Below are 20,358 nucleotides of genomic sequence, written 5' to 3'. Positions count from 1 at the left end.
CCACCCCAATTAACTCAACATAGAAACACACTCACTAGACTACACATAGAAATACATAAACATAACTCAAAAACCCCAAAATAATAAATCAAACACCCTTTTCCCAAAACACCACCCTGAAACACATAAAACAAATACCCTCTGCCACGTCCTGACCAAACTACAATACCAATTAACCCTTATACTGGCCAGGACGTGACAGTACCCCCCCCCCCCCCCCCCCTTAAAGGTGCTAACCCCGGAAGCACCTTAACCAAAATAACCCCAAACAACACCAAAATAAAAATTCCTCCCTACTTAAGGGAGGGAAGGGAGGGTGGCTGCCGTCAACGACAGCACTGTGCTACACCCCCCCTCCCCAACCCACCTATCTCTGGAGGTGGCTCCAGTTCTGGCCGTTCCAGGCTGTCGGGGCAGTCTGGCAGCTCGGGGCGGTCTGGGCAGTCCGGCAGCTCGGGGCGGTCTGGGCAGTCCGGCAGCTCGGGGCGGTCTGGGCAGTCCGGCAGCTCGGGGCGGTCTGGGCAGTCCGGCAGCTCGGGGCGGTCTGGGCAGTCCGGCAGCTCGGGGCGGTCTGGGCAGTCCGGCAGCTCGGGGCGGTCTGGGCAGTCCGGCAGCTCGGGGCGGTCTGGCCACTCCGGCAGTTCGGGGCGGTCTGGCCACTCCGGCAGTTCGGGGCGGTCTGGCCACTCCGGCAGTTCGGGGCGGTCTGGCCACTCCGGCAGTTCGGGGCGGTCTGGCCACTCCGGCGACTGTTGACTGGCGGACAGCTCTGGCGACTGTTGACTGGCGGGCAGCTCTGGCGACTGTTGACTGGCGGGCAGCTCTGGCGACTGTTGACTGGCGGGCAGCTCTGGCGACTGTTGACTGGCGGGCAGCTCTGGCGACTGTTGACTGGCGGGCAGCTCTGGCGACTGTTGACTGGCGGGCAGCTCTAGCGACTGTTGACTGGCGGGCAGCTCTGGCGACTTGACTGGCGGGCAGCTCTGGCGACTGTTGACTGGCGGGCAGCTCTGGCGACTGTTGACTGGCGGGCAGCTCTGGCGACTGTTGACTGGCGGGCAGCTCTGGCGACTGTTGACTGGCGGGCAGCTCTGGTGACTGTTGACTGGCGAGGCTGGGTTTACGCACTTGAAGCCTGGTGCGTGGTGCTGGTACTGGGCGTACCAGATTGAGAACACGCACCTCCAGGCTAGTGCGGGAACAGGACGAGTCGGACTGGGTTGACGCACTTCCGGGTCCGCACGAGAGACAGGAGCTGGAAACCCAGGGCTATGGAGGCGCACAGTCGGTCTTGATCTTACCTCCTGCACAACCCGTCTTGGCTGGATGGAACTAGTAGCCCTGCACGAGCGGGATGCTTGTACAGGGCGGACTGGGTTGTGCAGGGGCCTGATGGTAGCCGTGCGTAGAGCGGGAGTTGGGTAGCCTGGTCCTCGGAGGCGTACCGGCGACCAGATGCGCTGCGCAGGCATCCTCCAACCAGGCTGGATGCCCGCTCTAGCACGGCACCTGCGAGGGGCTGGAATAACGCGCACCGGACTGTGCGTGCGTATGGGTGAGATGTTTCGCTGAGGAGCGCACTATGGCGCTCTCCATCTCATACGCTCCTCCATATAACCACGGGTAGCTGGCTTCCGGCTCTTCCTATGCCTAGCCAAACTACCCGTGTGCCCCCCCCCAAAAAAATTGTTTTATTGGGGGTGCCTCTCGTGCTTCAACGCCAGTCTTGATCCTCGGAAACGTTCCCGGTCCTTACCAGCCATACTCCATGGGCCTTCTCCGGCCATAACCTGCTCCCATGTCCATCTCTCCACATAGTCCAACTCATAATCCCACTGCTCCTTCCTCTGCTGCTTGGTCCTGGTTTGGTGGGAGATTCTGTCACGATCTTCTTCATCATCCGATGATATAGCGAAATCGTCGTCTGAAAAGGTGGACCAATATGCAGCAGAGTTGGTGTTCATTTTCTTAATTTATTAACGAACGTTGAACACGAAGAAAACAATAAGCACGACAAATGACAGTTTTCACATAAAACAAATACCCTCTGCCACGTCCTGACCAAACTACAATACCAATTAACCCTTATACTGGCCATGACGTGACACATGGGCCATGGATCCCAATGGGAAAAAGAGAAAGATAGCTGAGGAGAACAGAGGATTCCACAGTTCTTGGACCGAATCATTTTCTTTCATTGCCAATGCGGAAGGATTGCCTGCATGTTTGCTTTGTAATGAGAAGTTGTCAAATAACAAAAAGAGTAACGTGGAAAGACATTTCCATTCTTCCTGACAGTTATAGGAACATGAAGAAATATGCATTTGGAGTATTATCCATCTTTGGATCAACATACCTGTGCGAGCAGATATTCTCAAACATGAACTACATAAAATCCAAATACCGCACCCGCCTCACAGATGAGAGCTTGCAGTCCTGCGTGAAGATTAAAGTTACATCTTACATGCTCGATGTTGAGAAGCTGTCCAGTGATGTCCGAAAACAGAAGTCACATTAAACGGGTAAGAACACAATCCTGTCATAGGCACATATTTAGTAACAAAGTGGCTGTTTTTATAAAGTGATTTCTGATTTTTGTCAGTATATATTTGGAATGACACATAGGGATATTATTGTGTTTTGTTGCTCAGGTCCGAGGATGGCTGCATTGTATTGTGCGTGTCAAAAGAGAAGAGGGTGCTGCTGCATTTTACCCTTGCACATTTGCAGAAAACTAAAGAGAAGAGGATAATGCACAGAAATCGAACATAAACTGTATTATTTTAATTTTATATACTTTACCTTTTCAAAAGGTTGCTGTTTTATTGCACTCTGTCTGTTGCCCAGATAAGGGGGAAAAGAGAAGAGGATTGTATCGTATTACTGAGGGTTGAAAAGGACTGCATTTTATTTCCATGGGGAGGTCTGAAATTACAGGAGGCCTATTATGCACGTTGCATCAAAAATCTGATTTCTGTATTGTATTTCTATAATTTCATCAATGCAACGAAAAATAATACATTAATATTATAATGGAAGATAAACTTAAAGCACCATCGTACTGCAGAGTAGTCACGTGGTGCGTCATTCTCTCCAGGATGCGCTGCAGGTAAAATAAAAGTTTAATCATGAATGCTCATTATGCATATGTAGCCTACTTATCATTTTGATAGTAGGCTAATATAGCTAATATAGACACTTAAAGCATGTGTTGCCTTCATTATAAGGCTTTTCATTTTTTGCGGCTCCAGACAGATTGGTTTTTTGTTTTTTTGGTCCAATATGGCTCTTTCAACATTTTGGGTTGCCGACCCCTGCTGTAGGGGAACCCTTTTGAGTCCCATTCAGAACCCTCTCATGAAGAGCCCTCTGGTTCCAGGTAAAACCAATGACAGGCTCTACAGTTATACTTATACTGTGCATTCGGAAAGTATTCAGAACCCGTGACTTTTTCAACATTTAGTTACGTTACAGCCTTACTCTAAAATTGATTAAATATAACATTTTCCTCAATCTACACACGATACGTTAGCTAGATAAAATCCAGTACTCTCCCCTAAATCTTAGCTAATGTCATACCACATCTAAAGTCAATCTCTTTTAGAAATGTTCCAAGCCACTATAATGCACTTTTGATGAAATCGTCATCGACGCCATATGAAAATGCATTGAGTAGATAGTTCAGTCGAGAGTCAGTCTTCAAAAGAAAGTTCAAAACAATAATGTGACAAAACGTGCTACCAATGAGTAGTGCACTACAAAGGGAATAGGGTGCCATTTGAGACACAACCATAGTTCTCCGAGATAATTTATTGCACTTGAAAGTCCCTGGCAATGTTCTTATTAGCATGCCAACCTGTTCGAGCATCACAGTGACTTGTAAAATACAAACTGTTGTCAAACTCTTTTTAATCACATTTTTCCATAATTAGTATTCGTATTAAACAGGGTAGCATGCAGGAAGCTCAGCATATTCGTTCAACGGTTGTGAGTAGATCTCCTGGAGCACAAACACATGCCAACACATACAGCATACAGACTAGTATGCATGCACACGGACACTATGCACACACACATACAATATGCACGCTCACGCACAACACATATACAAACACACAGTATGCAGGCCATACGTAGAGTATGCACACGTGCACAAACACACACATAGTATGCATTCACACACAAACACACATGCAGAGAGGGAGAGATAACTAGGATATTTTGTTAAAGCACCAGAGGGGGAATCTGTAGCCATAGCCTATTAATGGCTTGCAAATCCTCAGGGAACGAGTGGTATGAGTGCTTTTCTCTTCTCACCGACAGATTGGGTTAGTTAGTTGACTAGTTGGTACATTAACTATTGATAACCCCTTTACAGATCCATCAGCAAAGAAAGTCTGTGCTGGCCCAGGGAAGTTGGACTGACCTATTTCTAGATTTAACAGCCATACAAAACTCTCCCTCCCTTGTTGCCATGGAGACACCCTCAGGTCTCTGGGAATGAGGAATAAGCAGTAAGAGATGGAGAGAGAGAGAGAAAGCATCACTAAGAGCATCTGCTAAATGGCTAAAATGTAAAACAGAGAGGGCGAAGGAGTGAGGGAGACAGAGAGCATGAGGAAGGGAGAGAGACCATCAAGAGACAGCGAGAGAGAGAGAACAAAAGCGTGAATATTGGCATGAGAACCCGGCCGTGTTTTCAATTTTGACAGCAAATTCCCAACGAGCATTGTCAGTTTCATTAAACACTGTCAGAAACACATATTTACCTGTCACGGATGAAGAATAGATTGAAGCCAAATGTGCCATGTCAGTTATTTTTAGATATATTAAGATGCGCTGGATTTACCTCCAGTGCTCACATCCCCTCTAATACAGAAGAATTGGGAAAGTAGTTCAATTATTTGTACTCATTTATGGACATTTATGGTCTCTGAAGTCAGACAATAACAATGGCTCACTCCTCGGGGCTTTGTTGAGTGGGTCTTTTTAGGTTTCACTAACAGCATTTGAGAATTAAGAAGACACATTTTAAAATTAGATCTCAATACTGTACCATATTACCTTACTTCCTTTACCATTCGGCCATCAGATTTGCCACCAATGCTCCTTATAGGACACATCACTGCACTCTACACTCTTCTGTAAACTGGTCATCTCTGTATACCTGTCGCAAGACCCACTGGTTGATGCTTATTTATAAAACCCTCTTAGGCTTCCCTCCCCCCTATCTGAGATATCTACTGCAGCCCTCATCCTCCACATACAACACTGTTCTGACAGTCACATTCTTATAAAGGTCCCCAAAGCACACACATTCCTGGGTCGCTCCTCTTTTCAGTTCGCTGCATCTAGGGACTGGAACGAGCTGCAACAAACACTCAAACTGGACAGCTTTATCTCCATCTCTTCATTCAAAGACTCAATCGTGGGGACTCTTACTGACAGTTGTGGTTGCTTTGTGTGATGCATTGTTGTCTCTACCTTATTGCCCTTTGTGCTGTTGTCTGTGCCCAATAATGTTTGTACCATGTTGTGTTGCTACCATGTTGTTGTTATGTTGTGTTGCTGCCTTGCTATGTTGTTGTCTTAGGTCTCTCTTTATGTAGTGTTGTGTTGCCTCTCTTGTTGTGATGTGTGTTCTGTCCTATATTTATTTTTAATCCAAGGTCCCTGTCCCCGCAGGAGGCATTTGGCCTTTTGGTAGGCCGTCATTGTAAATAAGAATTTGTTATTAACTAACTTGCCTAGTTAAATAAAGGTTAAATAAATAAGACTAGTTCGGTGAAATCTGCAATCTGATTGGCTGAAATGAGGTTCCAAGCCATTGACAATTCCCAGTTATCCATACTGTCTATGGAAAAAGTGTCAGTTTTCAAAATATCAATAAGCAAACTCTGAGCCTTAACCAAAACAAAAAAACATGACAATTTCTCTCATGTCGGATCTGCAACAAGTAGTAACCATACTTAATTGAAGGTTATCTTAAAATGAAAAGACTAACATTCTGCACACCAATAACATTGTTGCTGAGGTGGACTTGCCAGCTAGCTACAGGATTTGAGTTACTCAGACGTTTTCTAATAACAGCTGAGCTAGCCTATGTGAAGTGCTAATTCGCAATGACGATAGCTGACTAAAATGTAGTTGAAAACAGGTGGTCAAACGAGATACATGGGAGTATTTTACAGCACTAGTGCCACTTGCGTCATGACCGCAACACATTTTGTAACACAGAAAGACCGGAAAATGTTTATCACTCATAAGATGCTGCAACAAAGACGTCTCTGCATAAACAAATGAATGCTAGCTAGCAAAATTTTACCTCGTTGGTCCTACGTTTAGAATTAATCCAATTTAGTTTTTTTTTGTTGGTTTAGTTTTCTGTAACTTCGTAGAAAGTAAGGTCTGCATGGTACGGTGGTTTAATGCTAGCTAATTCGTAACACTATCTAGATAACTAAGCTGGACTCTGAATTTATGCTTTTGGGTACATGGGCTACAGCCAGCTGCTTAGCTATTTTTACACCAGGGATGGGCAACTTTGACTTATGGGGGTGGGGGCCACAAATCGGAACTCATCATGAGGGGCCGCAGTGGCTCGCGGGTCTGCATACCCACATGCATACCTACATCCATACCACACCTTCAGTCAGAGCTGGCCCTAGCCTATTGGATTCCTAAACAACATTGTGTTGGGGGCCCAAATAATTTCATGCAATTCTACTTATTTTGCCATGGTGCGGAGAGAAACATTTGCAGTTTTACAGCTAATTTCCTACAATTCTGCACATGTTGCCATGCTGCACCTCCTCTTCCATGCTTCACGGTTTGAACCACACATGCTGAGATCATCCGTTCACCTACTCTGCGTCTCACAAAGACATGGCGGTTGGAACCCAAAATCTAAAATTTGGACTCATCAGACCATAGGACAGATTTCCAACTGTCTAATGTCCATTTCTCGTGTTTCTTTGCCCAAGCAAGTCTCTTCTTATTGGTATCCGTTAGTAGTGGTTTCTTTGCAGCAATTCGACCATGAAGGCCTGATTCGCGCAGTCTCCTCTGAACAGTTGATGTTGAGATGTGTCTGTTACTTGAACTCTGTGAAGCATTTGGGCTAAAATTTCTGAGGCTGGTAACTCATATGAACTCTGCAGCAGTTAACCTCTCTGGGCTAGGCGGGACGAATTCGTCCCACCTACGTAACAGCCACTGCCAGCCGGTGGCGCGATTTTCAAAACCTTAAAAATCCTATTACTTCAATTTCTCAAACATATGACTATTTTACAGCTATTTAAAGACAAGACTCTCGTTAATCTAACCACACTGTCCGATTTCAAAAAGGCTTTACAACGAAAGCAAAACATTAGATTATGTCAGCAGAGTACCAAGCCAGAAATAATCAGACACCCATTTTTCAAGCCAGCATATAATGTCACCAAAACCCAGAAGACAGCTAAATGCAGCACTCACCTTTGATGATCTTCATCAGATGACAACCCTAGGACATTATGTTATACAATACATGCATGTTTTGTTCAATCAAGTTCATATTTATATCAAAAACCAGCTTTTTACATTAGCATGTGACGTTCAGAACTAGCATACCCCCCGCAAACTTCCGGGGAATTCGCTAACATTTTACTAAATTACTCACGATAAACGTTCACAAAAAGCATAACAATTATTTTAAGAATTATAGATACAGACCTCCTCTATGCACTCGATATGTCCGATTTTAAAATAGCTTTTTGGTGAAAGCACATTTTGCAATATTCTAAGTACATAGCCCAGGCATCACGGGCTCGCTATTTAGACACCCGGCAAGTTTAGCACTCACCATAATCATATTTACTATTATAAAAGTTTGATTACCTTTTGTTGTCTTCGTCAGAATGCACACCCAGGACTGCTACTTCAATAACAAATGTTGGTTTGGTCCAAAATAATCCATCGTTATATCCGAATAGCGGCGTTTTGTTCGTGCGTTCAAGACACTATCCGAAATAGTAAAGAAGTGTCGCGCGCATGGCGCAATTCGTGACAATAAAATTCTAAATATTCCATTACCGTACTTCGAAGCATGTCAAACGCTGTTTAAAATCAATTTTTACGACATTTTTCTCGTAGAAAAGCGATAATATTCCGACAGGGAATCTCCTTTTCGGCAAACAGAGGAAAAAATCCCAAAGGCGGGGGCGGTCGGGTCACGCGCCTAAGCCCAGTGTCCCTTGATCGGCCACTTGAGAAAGGCGATAATGTGTTTCAGCCTGGGGCTGGAATGACGACATTCTGTTTTTTCCCGGGCTCTGAGCGCCTATGGACGACGTGGGAAGTGTCACGTTAGAGCAGAGATCCTTAGTAAATGATAGAGATGGAAAAGAAGTTCAAGAAATGGTCAGACAGGCCACTTCCTGTAAAGGAATCTCTCAGGTTTTGACCTGCCATTTGAGTTCTGTTATACTCACAGACACCATTCAAACAGTTTTAGAAAATTTAGGGTGTTTTCTATCCATATGTAATAAGTATATGCATATTCTAGTTACTGGGTAGGAGTGGTAACCAGATTAAATCGGGTATGTTTTTTATCCAGCCGTGTCAATACTGCCCCCTAGCCCTAACAGGTTAACTCTGGGTCTTCCTCTCCTGTGGTGGTCCTCATGAGATCCAGTTTCGTCATGGCGCTTGATGGTTTTTGTGACTGCACTTGAAAAATGTTCAAAGTTCTTGAAATGTTCCTTATTCACTGACCTTCATGTCTGAAAAATAATGATAGACTGTCGTTTCTCTTTGCTTATATGAGCTGTTCTTGCCATAATATGGATTTGGCCTTTTACCAAATAGGGCTATCTTCTGTATACCACCCCTACCTTGTCACAACACAACTGATTGGCTCAAACACATTAAGGAAAGAAATTCCACAAATTAACAAGGCACACCGGTTAATTGAAATGCATTCCAGATAACTACCTCATGAAGCTGGTTGAGAGAATGCCAAGAATGTGCAAAGCTGTCATCAAGGCAAAGGGTGGCTACTTTGAAGAATTTCAAATATATTTTGATTTGTTTAACACTTTTTTGGTTACTACATGATTCCATATGTGTTATTTCATATTTTTGATGTTTTCACTATTATTCTACAATGTAGGTAATAGTAAAAAATAAAGAACAACCCTGGAATGAGTAGGTGTGTCCAAACTTTTGACTGGTACTGTATGAAAATTATACATGCATTTACTTACCTTATCATTCTTCAACCCTCCTGTTGTGTTCGTTTCATGTTAATTAATTCTGTGTTCCCAGTCCAAAATGACCGCCCCATTATAGCTGATTATAAATACATATATTATCACCTAATGTTGTGTTAGATCTTTTTATCAACTTAAGTTCTTGTGAACATTACAAGTTTTGAACTTCTATTTGCTGTTTATGGCCTGTAGGCCTCATTGACCTGAGCTCATACAACTCGTTTTTGAGTAAAAAAAAAAGCATAATGTATGGATTATTCTGACTTTAACAAATACTCAGATGAAACATATTGTGCTATTTATCAGAGACTACTTTATGTCGTTGGCCCTGGGGTCATCCTCTCGGTGGGGATGAAGACCAGGAGAAATTCCCATTCTTTGACCGGAATGTACCAACAACCTCAGCAGGGCCCTCTTCCTCATCACTGGATTGTTCCACATCGGTTGTCTCTTGGTCTGGATCATATTCTGTGTTGTGTTCAACTTCTGACAGTCTCCTCCAATGCATCTTCACTGTCAGTTTCCTGGCTTCTCTCCTCTTCACCAGTGTCATGATCAAAGATATGTTCAAGAGCCTCATATACAGTATATAGTTTGGTCATTGTGCTGCCACAGAATGAACTGTGAGCAGGGCCTCAAAAAAGCTTTATATACCTGTCACGGTTGTCGTAAGAACGGGACCAAGGCGCAGCATGTGTAGAGTTCCACATCTTTATCCCAAAGTGAAACTTCGCAAAACAAAATATATCAATAAACGAACAACGAAACATGACTACGTGGTGCACATGCACAAACAGAAAACAATATCCCACAAACACAGGTGTGAAAAATAGCTACTTAAATACACTGCTCAAAAAAATAAAGGGAACACTTAAACAACACAATGTAACTCCAAGTCAATCACACTTCTGTGAAATCAAACTGTCCACTTAGGAAGCAACACTGATTGACAATAAATTTCACATGCTGTTGTGCAAATGGAATAGACAACAGGTGGAAATTATAGGCAATTAGCAAGACACCCCCAATAAAGGAGTGGTTCTGCAGGTGGTGACCACAGACCACTTCTCAGTTCCTATGCTTCCTGGCTGATGTTTTGGTCACTTTTGAATGCAGACGGTGCTTTCACTCTAGTGGTAGCATGAGACGGAGTCTACAACCCACACAAGTGGCTCAGGTAGTGCAGCTCATCCAGGATGGCACATCAATGCGAGCTGTAGCAAGAAGGTTTGCTATGTCTGTCAGCGTAGTGTCCAGAGCATGGAGGCGCTACCAGGAGACAGGCCAGTACATCAGGAGACGTGGAGGAGGCCGTAGGAGGGCAACAACCCAGCAGCAGGACCGCTACCTCCGCCTTTGTGCAAGGAGGAGCAGGAGGAGCACTGCCAGAGCCCTGCAAAATGACCTCCAGCAGGCCACAAATGTGCATGTGTCTGCTCAAACGGTCAGAAACAGACTCCATGAGGGTGGTATGAGGGCCCAACGTCCACAGGTGGGGGTTGTGCTTACAGCCCAACACCGTGCAGGACGTTTGGCATTTGCCAGAGAACACCAAGATTGGCAAATTCGCCACTGGCGCCCTGTGCACTTCACAGATGAAGGCAGGTTCACACTGAGCACATGTGACAGACGTGACAGAGTCTGGAGACGCCGTGGAGAACATTCTGCTGCCTGCAACATCCTCCAGCATGACCGGTTTGGCGGTGGGTCAGTCATGGTGTGGGGTGGCATTTCTTTGGGGGGCGCCCAGCCCTCCATGTGCTCACCAGAGGTAGCCTGACTGCCATTAGGTACCGAGATGAGATCCTCAGACCCCTTGTGAGACCATATCCTGGTGCGGTTGGCCCTGGGTTCCTCCTAATGCAAGACAATGCTAGACCTCATGTGGCTGGAGTGTGTCAGCAGTTCCTGCAAGAGGAAGGCATTGATGCTATGGACTGGCCCGCCCGTTCCCCAGACCTGAATCCAATTGAGCACATCTGGGACATCATGTCTCTTTCCATCCACCAACGCCACGTTGCACCACAGACTGTCCAGGAGTTGGCGGATGCTTTAGTCCAGGTCTGGGAGGAGATCCCTCAGGAGACCATCCGCCACCTCATCAGGAGCATGCCCAGGCGTTGTAGGGAGGTCATACAGGCACGTGGAGGCCACACACACTACTGAGCCTCATTTTGACTTGTTATAAGGACATTACATCAAAGTTGGATCAGCCTGTAGTGTGGTTTTCCACTTTAATTTTGAGTGTGACTCCAAATCCAGACCTCCGTGAGTTGATAAATTGGATTTCCATTGATTATTTTTGTGTGATTTTGTTGTCAGCACATTCAACTATGTATTATTTCATTCATTCAGATCTAGGATGTGTTAGTTTAGTGTTCCCTTTATTTTTTTGAGCAGTGTATGATCCCCAATTAGAGGCAATGATTACCAGCTGCCTCTAATTGGGAACCAAACCAATACACCAACATAGAAATGTTAAACTAGAACACCCCCTCGTCACGCCCTGACCTACTACACCATAGAGAAACAAGTGCTCTCTATGGTCAGGGCGTGACAATACCAGAGCTGCGAGAAAAGTTCGATATTATTGAAACAATGCTGCTATTGTTTGTGAGAATGCCAACAGGTGTGGTTCCCGTGGGGGAAAGATTCTATTGGGGAAAGGTTCCCGTGGGGGTTGCCATGGAAGCCAAGAAGGGGAGTGAGGTGTGTGTGCTCTAACACACATGCATGTGGGGGTCTGGGAGAGGAAGTGTGTCCATCTGATGAATGGGCATGTGCCTGAACTCAATTTTATACACTAATTGTAGTCTCACCCATTCATTTACAGTATAATGACCGATCATTTTTGACCGAGAACACCACAGGTGTACAAAAGTTAAATAAAACACCCAAAATGTTATGAAAATCATCCAAATGTATTTTGTGCGTTCAGATGCCCTGTGTGGACAAAGTCATAGAACCCTATGACAATCAGATTAAATGAACTACATTTTTCATAGAGAAAACTTGTAAATCGGTCCAATTTGACAGGAACACAACAGGAGGCTAAAGACGATGCACAAATGTATTATTTATTTAACTAGGCAAGTCAGTTAAGAACAAATTCTTATTTACAATGACAGCCTAGGAACAGTGGGTTAACTGCCTTGTTCAGGGGCAGAACGACAGATTTTTACCTTGTCAGCTCGGGGATTCGATCTAGCAACTTCCGGTTACTGGCCCAACACTCTAACCACTAGACCACCTGCCACCCCTTTATCACTCAAAGTGTTATGAACGATTGCACCACAAATATATTTCCAGGGTATTGACGCATCCTCCGCCCAATACAGCCTCTTCCAACAGCAAGGGTAGGGGAAGGGTATCCATCTTTAAAAGTGAAGTTTTACTCTGATGTCAAATCAACTCATATTTTTGCTAGCTACCTTAGCTGTTGTGCTAGCTAACATGTTACTGAACCATGACACTAGCATACTGTCATGCATATTGGTATTAAGACAGGAGCATATTCACCTAAAAATATAATTGTTTAGGCAAATCGTTAGTTAGCTAGCCAGCTATCACATGAATTGTGCAAAAATATGATAGCTAAGCGCTACCCAGTCAGTCAGTGGCACTGACTGAATGAAACTATCAGTGTTTCACTCTATCCCATAAAACATGACATTGCTAAGTAGGCATCATTTAGATAATAAAATGTTAAAGTTAATTAATAAGTTAGACCCTCACTGGACAACTTTGGTAGGTAGATAGCTTAGTTTCCAACAGATGTTTCTAATCCCCTTGATTGGCCATCAACTGTTACTGGTCTTGGAACTCATGTGTTCACCAGTGTGTGTGACAATCAATATTATTGTTTCCAAAAGTTTGCCGCAGGCACACTATTTAGTTTGCAGCAAATTTGCCACAAACTTGAGGGAAGTTTGCAGCAACATATTAATTTCTGTAAGGGTGGATTATAAATAATTACACAAAGTGTATGCATTCCCAGTACCTCAGAGAATAAACATTTTTCACTTGTGTAGACAGATTATTTTTTGGGCTTGAATTGTATGGGAAGGATTTCTATTCCTATTTTCTCTCTTTCCCTCTCCGCTTTGTCGTGTGAAAATGAGAAATCATGCAATAATGGTCTGGGAGCAAAAGGTCATCTCCACTCTCTTTTTTCTCTTTTCTATTCTCTGCATCTCTTCAGGTTTGACACTGGGAGGGATGGTGGTGACGACTGCCAGCGCAGCGGGTTCCAGAATATGCAAACCCTGTCTCGTTCCGCGTGGAAGAAAGATTGGAGGGAGGTGCCCTACACCCGTCTGGACAGAGGACTAAAACCTGCTCCTCCCTCTCTCCGCACACGATCGGTCCCCATCATCCCCTCTCTCCAGGGACATGACCGTGAGGGGGGTCACATGGATAAGACCAGGCAGGGGGTCTCGCAGGGAGGGGGTCTCGCTGGGCCAGGTCACAAGGCCCAAGGACCTGCCAGTGGCAGCAGCCACACCCCCCGTCACTCAACCACCTCTTCCTCTGAGACTGTACTAGAATCTGAGGCCAGACCCAGTCATGTGCGTCCCTGCGGCGCTAAGACTGCACTGGGGTTAGGGACAAGCCCTAGCCACATGCACCATGGCTCCTCTGAAACTCCAGTAGGGCCAGGGGGCTCATTCCAACACTGTGGCTTTTGTCCCTCCGGGACAGCAGCATCCAGATCAGGTGTTGCCAGGTTGAACAGCACGAACACTATTATTGCTGTGACCGTGCTGGATTCCGAGGGAAAGAGCATGCGATATACACCCAGACTGCTATACAGCTGTCCCGGGAGCAGGGGTCCTCAGGTAGGAGGCCAAAGGGAGGCCCAGGGGCTCGGTGAACAATACCCCCCCCACCCCTGATGGATGGAGGGGCAAACTGCTTCCTGACAGCAGTGGTGAGCAGAGGTGCTGGAATTGATTATGCCAAAACTTCTGCCAGCTGATTGGACTATATCTTGCCGACAGGTGTGGTGATATTGATGATTTGTCGCCACAGATGGTTTGATTACATAGCAGGTTAGGATAATTAATGTGCAAAGATGACAAAATACAATATGAAAATAAACTACAAAATACTTATATTTTGAAATGTATTTAATTAAAATAAATGTATTTTGTATTTTAAAATACAGAAATACATTTGCAAGTTGCCGGCCCGAACAGCAACAACATTTTCAGTAACGGTTACTGAAACATTTTACTTGCGATGACTGTGATATGTTGTTGTTTATCTACCTTAGTTGAATGCACTGACTGTAAGTCACTCAGGATAAGAGTGTCTGCTAAATGACCAAAATATAAATGTATATGTGAAAATAAACATACCAAAATAAACTGCAAAGCACACTAGGTATTACTATTGGCCTTGTTTCAGGGCGAAGCTCATTAGAGTAATACTCAGCATGCTTTTCAATTGTTCATTTGTACATATACATTTACATTTCGTTAATTTATCAGATGCTCTTAACACACCATATTGCCATCAGAATTCTGATACCAATGCAGGGTGAAAGGTGGCCACAAAATTGTGAACCGCTATAAAAAAACGGTATAGAAAAAAGTATTTTGTCATTTGAAAATACTAATTACAACAGTATCTTGTTAAAACATACATTGGAGTGCAGTTCAGCCCAGTGTAATACAAATTACACAAAATACACATTTCAAATACATGTAACAGAAATACTTCCCATCTCTGGTTGCAGGTTAGGTGAATTAACGTGGTAGGTTATAATTAACACAGCAGGTTTGGTGAATTAACGTAGCATGTTAGGTGAATGAGGTTAAGGTTAGGAAAAGGGGTTAGGCGTAGCTACAATGCTACAGTTGTCAACAACTGTTGTCCCTGACGTGGCCACTAGTTTGAGCTCTAGTCCTCCATCTGGCCACAATGTTAAAAACATAACGAACAATATCTGGTGACAAATCATCAGTAACATGACACCTGCAGGAAAAGATTCTGCAAACCTGCATCGACAACACGAGGGGAGTGGGACCACCTGCCTAACAAATTGGACCAATCACAGATGGCCCATGGTTTCTGTAATAGAGCCACAGCAGCCTGGACTGCAGAGAGGAATTTATTGATACATTTAAGACCTTGAATTATTAAGAATACACACACAGTCTATGTGAATAATGTGAAACAATGCAGACGGACATAAAGACTGGAGTGGGAGCTTGATTTAAAAGTGTATAAAATAATATATACATTATCTATATGGCACTATTTAAACAACGCTTCTACTTAGAAACCAAAATAGTGTGTCATCGCTATGTTGTTTCTCTATTGTAAAGAAATCTAATCGTATATGTCATATATATATATGTCCTATAGACGTATATATACTGTATATTTGACATGACAACGTGACTAAATAAAGACAATGACTACAGTGTTAAAGGGTGTGTGATTGATTGAATTTCTAAAACATCTTTCAGCTTCACATTTGATGTCTGTGTCATTCAAGTCAGTGAGGGTATAGCCTAGTAAATTGTATAGCAAAATAAGTTTATCCTATATGACACATTATGTCAACAGGTGCTGACTATGGCATTATTCACTATGCTGAATGAGGTTTCTCAGTTCTACATCTTCTTCCACCGAAAGATTATCAAGTTACACCCAGAGCAGCCCAGACATCTCCTACCAGAGTTCATGAAATAGAAAAGACAAATGGTCAGAGTCACTGTTCCTGTCTCCATGGCAACAGCAGCCCTATCAAGCACAACGATGACAGCTGCATTCCTCCCCGGAAAAGCGAGGTACTCCATTTGATAAGGAGCGTCAGACGGATTGAATAATTTACTTATCTCTTCCCCAAAACAGCCTCGTTAAAGCGCAGGCTCATTATTTTGCATTAGCTATTTAGAAAAACTGCAGTGATATCAGAAGAAAAGTTTTTAACTAGCCGATTTTCAGGTGAGAATATTTCTCAGGAGGATTTAATCACAGAAAATATTAAAGCGCCGGCACCTGGTTATGTCTCTGGTCCTGTTCACCACAAATATGAGCAACACAGATTTAGTGTTTTCCTCCAAATTAGTAACACCTTTTTTTCTCGTCAAATGTTTTTTTAATCAGTTCTATAAGCAGCAAAATGACTGTGCAAAATGTATAGGTTACTAATAAGTGGGGAAACGGTTGGGAGGGTTGCAGAGCTAGTGTAGCCTACTTGTGAACCTACACTCTATAAAAAAGTATGTTTTTTTGTTTGACCCAACTGCTGGGTTGCAGGCGTTGGGTACTTAATTGTTTTTATTTTTTTATTTTTTTAATTGCTGAGTTATTAATGCTGGGTTATTGATATATGACCCAGCAGGTCAAATCAGAAGATTGGAGGTGTAGCATAGTAGGGGCAGGCTTTCAGATATTTATTTTTGGCCACCCGTGAGAGTAAATGTAATTCTGGTTCATCTGCTCTGTTGTCTTGTCATCACATGTTACGGTTGAACATTGACACTATTGTAGTTTTAATTAGGCTTACACAAGTGTATGAGTTCCTCAAGAGCCTATGCATATCCTGATGTTGGAATATGTAAATAATAATGTTCTGAATGCAATATTAGAATACAGTGCCTTCTGAAAGTATTCACACCCCTTGACTTTTTCCAGTTTGTTGTGTTACAAAGTGGGATTAAAATGGATTTAATTGCCATGTTTTGTCAATGATCTACAAAAAATACTTTGTCAAAGTGGGAAAAAAATATACTATTTCACAGGAGTGAAAAAATATGCCTTCTGGAACATGTGAACTTTCCTGTGCCTTAATAGCAAATGTGTATGATCTTTGTAAATACAATTGATAAATTAGTTGGTTTAGACACAGAAAAAGACAGGAACCATGATTGGCTGAAAAGATGAATTTGGATTAGTCTGCCTTGTAGCATGTTTCTGTCTATAACATGAGCTACTCAGTACGTGTAGATAATCTTTGCTACCACAACTTTTTTGAAAGATATAATACCAAACAAGATGTAGCCACATACAAAACAGAAACGACACAGGACATCTTAGTCAGTTAAAGGGTTCCAGTCTGACATAAGGTGTTCATTCGTGTATAGGGGTAAGATACATTATAAATAGCTTGGTGGCTTGCTAGCTAACGTTACGTGTATGATCTGGGTAGTAATATTATTAGTATTGCAGAAATCCATTTGTATTGCTAGTTATAGCCTAATATTAGTTAGCTAGCTAACATTGAACCTAGTTGGTTAGCTTTAGTTACTTGCAGATTCTTACTACAGCATTGCATGCATGGTGGCTAGCTATGAAAATCAGTTTGTGTTGCATGGGTTGGGATTATGATTCATTGTTTAGCTAGCTAGCTAGCTAGCTACATATCTAAACAAAAGACTCCACTTCGTCAGATGATTACATGACCCACCAAATTAGCCAGGTGTGTTTGGGGGTGATTACAGCTATCTGTTGTATTTCATGAGCATGTCTAGACAATAGTGACCCATCCACTTCCTATATCTGGGCACTTTCTATTTTTGATATTGCTACTATGCAAATATCCATTTCACTTTACCAATTACACCTTTTGTATCCTTTGCATGTGACAAATAAATGTATATTTTATTTGATATAGTGTATGTTTACCAGAGGCGGTAATGTGAAGAAAAACATGACTTACTTTCTCATTGTTCCTCAACTGCAGTGTATTATATACCATTTTGTAGCTCTGGGTCTCTACATTTATCCCATGTAAAAAACACAATTTCATATTTTGCAACATAAAACCGAATCAAGGTGTTCAGTAACATTTGTAAAATATTTATGAAAAATAAAACACTAATATATCTTCATTACATGTATTAAACCCCCTTAGTCAATACATGTTAGAATCACCTTTGGCAGCGATTACAGCTGTGAGTGTTCAAGGGTAAGTCTCTGGCAGGGATGCAAACCTGGATGGCACAATATTTGTACATTATTCTTTTTTTCATTCTTCCAGCTCTGTCAATATCACATTTCAGGGAAGACCTAGATGCACACAGTGTCAAAGTAACAAAAGTTCATTACTAGAACAGGGGGCAGGCAAAACGACAGGTCAAGGGCAGGTAGAGGTCGGTAATCCAGATCAGAGTCCAAAAGGTACAGTGTGGTGTGACAAGGTACAGAATGGCAGACAAGCTCAGGGTCAGGGCAAGCAGAATGGTCAAAACCGGGAAAACTAGAAAACAGGAATTAGAAACAGACAGGAGCTAGAGGAAAACTGCTGGTAGGCTTGACGAACAAAACACCGGTATAAATACACTGTGGATAATGGGGCAGATGGGCGACACCTGGAGGGGGGAGACAAGCACAAAGACAAGTGAAACAGATCAGGGTGGTGACAGTCAAGTTGATCATTGCTAGATGGCCATTTGTATAATGTCAAGTTTCGCTAAAGATTTTCAAGCTGATTTAACTTCTATGGGCTACGTGGGACGCTAGTGTCCCACCTGTGGGACACAGCCAGTGAAATATCAGTGCGGCAAGTTCAAAAACAACAAAATGTCATAATTGAACTTTCTCAAACATACAACTATTTTACACAATTTTAAAGATACACTTCTCCTTGATGTAACCACATTGTCCGATTTCAAAAAGGCTTTACAGCGAAAGAAAAACATTAGATTATGTTAGGAGAGTACATAGACAAAAATAATCACACAGCCATTTTCCAAGCAAGGACATGTCAATAAAACCCAAAACATAGCTAGATGAAGCACTAACCTTTGACGATCTTCATCAGATGACACTCCTAGGACATTATGTTACACAATACATGTATGTTTTGTTCAATAAAGTTCATACTTATATGCAAAAACAGCATTTTACATTGGCGCGTGATGTTCAGAAAATGTATTCCCACCAAAACGCCCGGTGAATGTGCACATCAATTTACAAAAATACTCATCATAAACGTTGACAAAATATATAACAATTATTTAAAGAATTATAGATAGACTACTCCTGGATGCAACCGCTTTGTCAGATTTTAAAATAGCTTTACGGAGAAAGCACATTTTTCAATATTCTGAGTACATAGCTCAGCCATCACAGCGAGCTATACAGACATCCGCCAAGTTCGGGGCACCCTAAACTCAGAATTAGTATTATAAATATTCTCTTACCTTTGCTGATCTTCGTCAGAATGCACTCCCAGGACTGCTACTTCCACAAGAAATGTTGTTTTTGTTCGAAATAATACATATTTATGTCCAAATACCTCCGTTTGTTCGTGCGTTCAGAGCACTATCCAAAGGCATAACGCGCGAGTGCGGTACCAGAGACGAAAAGTCAAAATGTTCCGTTACCGTACTTAGAAGCATGTCAAACGCTGTTTAAAATCAATCTTTATGGTATTTTTAACGTAAAATTACGATAATATTCCAACCGGACAATAGCATATTCATTCAAGGAGAAAAAGAAGGAACGGCACGCTCGCGTGACCGCGCATATCCAATCCCTTTGTTGCCAGGCAGACCACTCAGTAACTGAGCTCCTATTATCTGCCCAGTAACAGGAGAAGGCTGAAACAACTTTCTGAAGGCTTTTGACAGCCAATGGAAGCCTTAGGAAGTGCAATGTAACCCCACAGATACTGTAGTTTCGAAAGGGACTAGAAAGAAGAACTACAATTCTCAGATCCTCCACTTCCTGGTTGACCTTTTCTCAGGTTTTTGCCTGCCATATGAGTTCTGTTATACTCACAGACACCATTCAAACAGTTTTAGAAATGTCCGAGTGTTTTCTATCCAAATATACTAATATGCATATTCTAGTTTCTGGGCCAGAGTAGTAACCTGTTTAAATTGGGTACGTTTTTCATCCGGCCGTGAAAATACTGCCCCCTATCCCAGACAGGATAAGTCAAAACTGTAACTAGGCAACTCAGGAACATTCAATGTCATCTTGGTAAGCAACTCCAGTGTATATTTAGCCTTGTATTTTGGGTTATTGTCCTGCTGAAAGGTGAATTTGTCGCCCAGTGTCTGCTGGGAAGCAGACTGAACCAGGTTTCCCTCTTGGATTTTGCCTGTGTTTAGCCCTATTCCATTACTTTTTATCAACAACAAAT

General features: G+C 42.9%; 1 protein-coding gene across 1 annotated transcript in view; it reads left to right on the top strand.

Moving 5' to 3' along the window:
• The window catches only part of LOC106578362 (pro-neuregulin-3, membrane-bound isoform), a 95,347-nt gene extending 79,658 nt beyond the window's left edge, over positions 1–15,689 (top strand). Inside the window, exon 6 of the mRNA XM_014157078.3 lies at positions 13,453–15,689. Coding sequence (XP_014012553.2) covers positions 13,453–14,146 — 694 coding nt within the window. The 3' untranslated portion in view covers positions 14,147–15,689. The remainder of the gene's footprint in view (positions 1–13,452) is intronic.
• The last annotated feature ends 4,669 nt before the right edge of the window (positions 15,690–20,358 follow it).

Source organism: Salmo salar, chromosome 19 (genome assembly GCF_965601325.2).
Source record: "Salmo salar chromosome 19, fSalSal1, whole genome shotgun sequence".
In the NCBI taxonomy this organism is placed as follows: Eukaryota; Metazoa; Chordata; class Actinopteri; order Salmoniformes; family Salmonidae; genus Salmo; species Salmo salar.
Note: the sequence above shows the minus strand (reverse complement) of the source record. Positions and strands in the feature narration are given on the sequence as shown.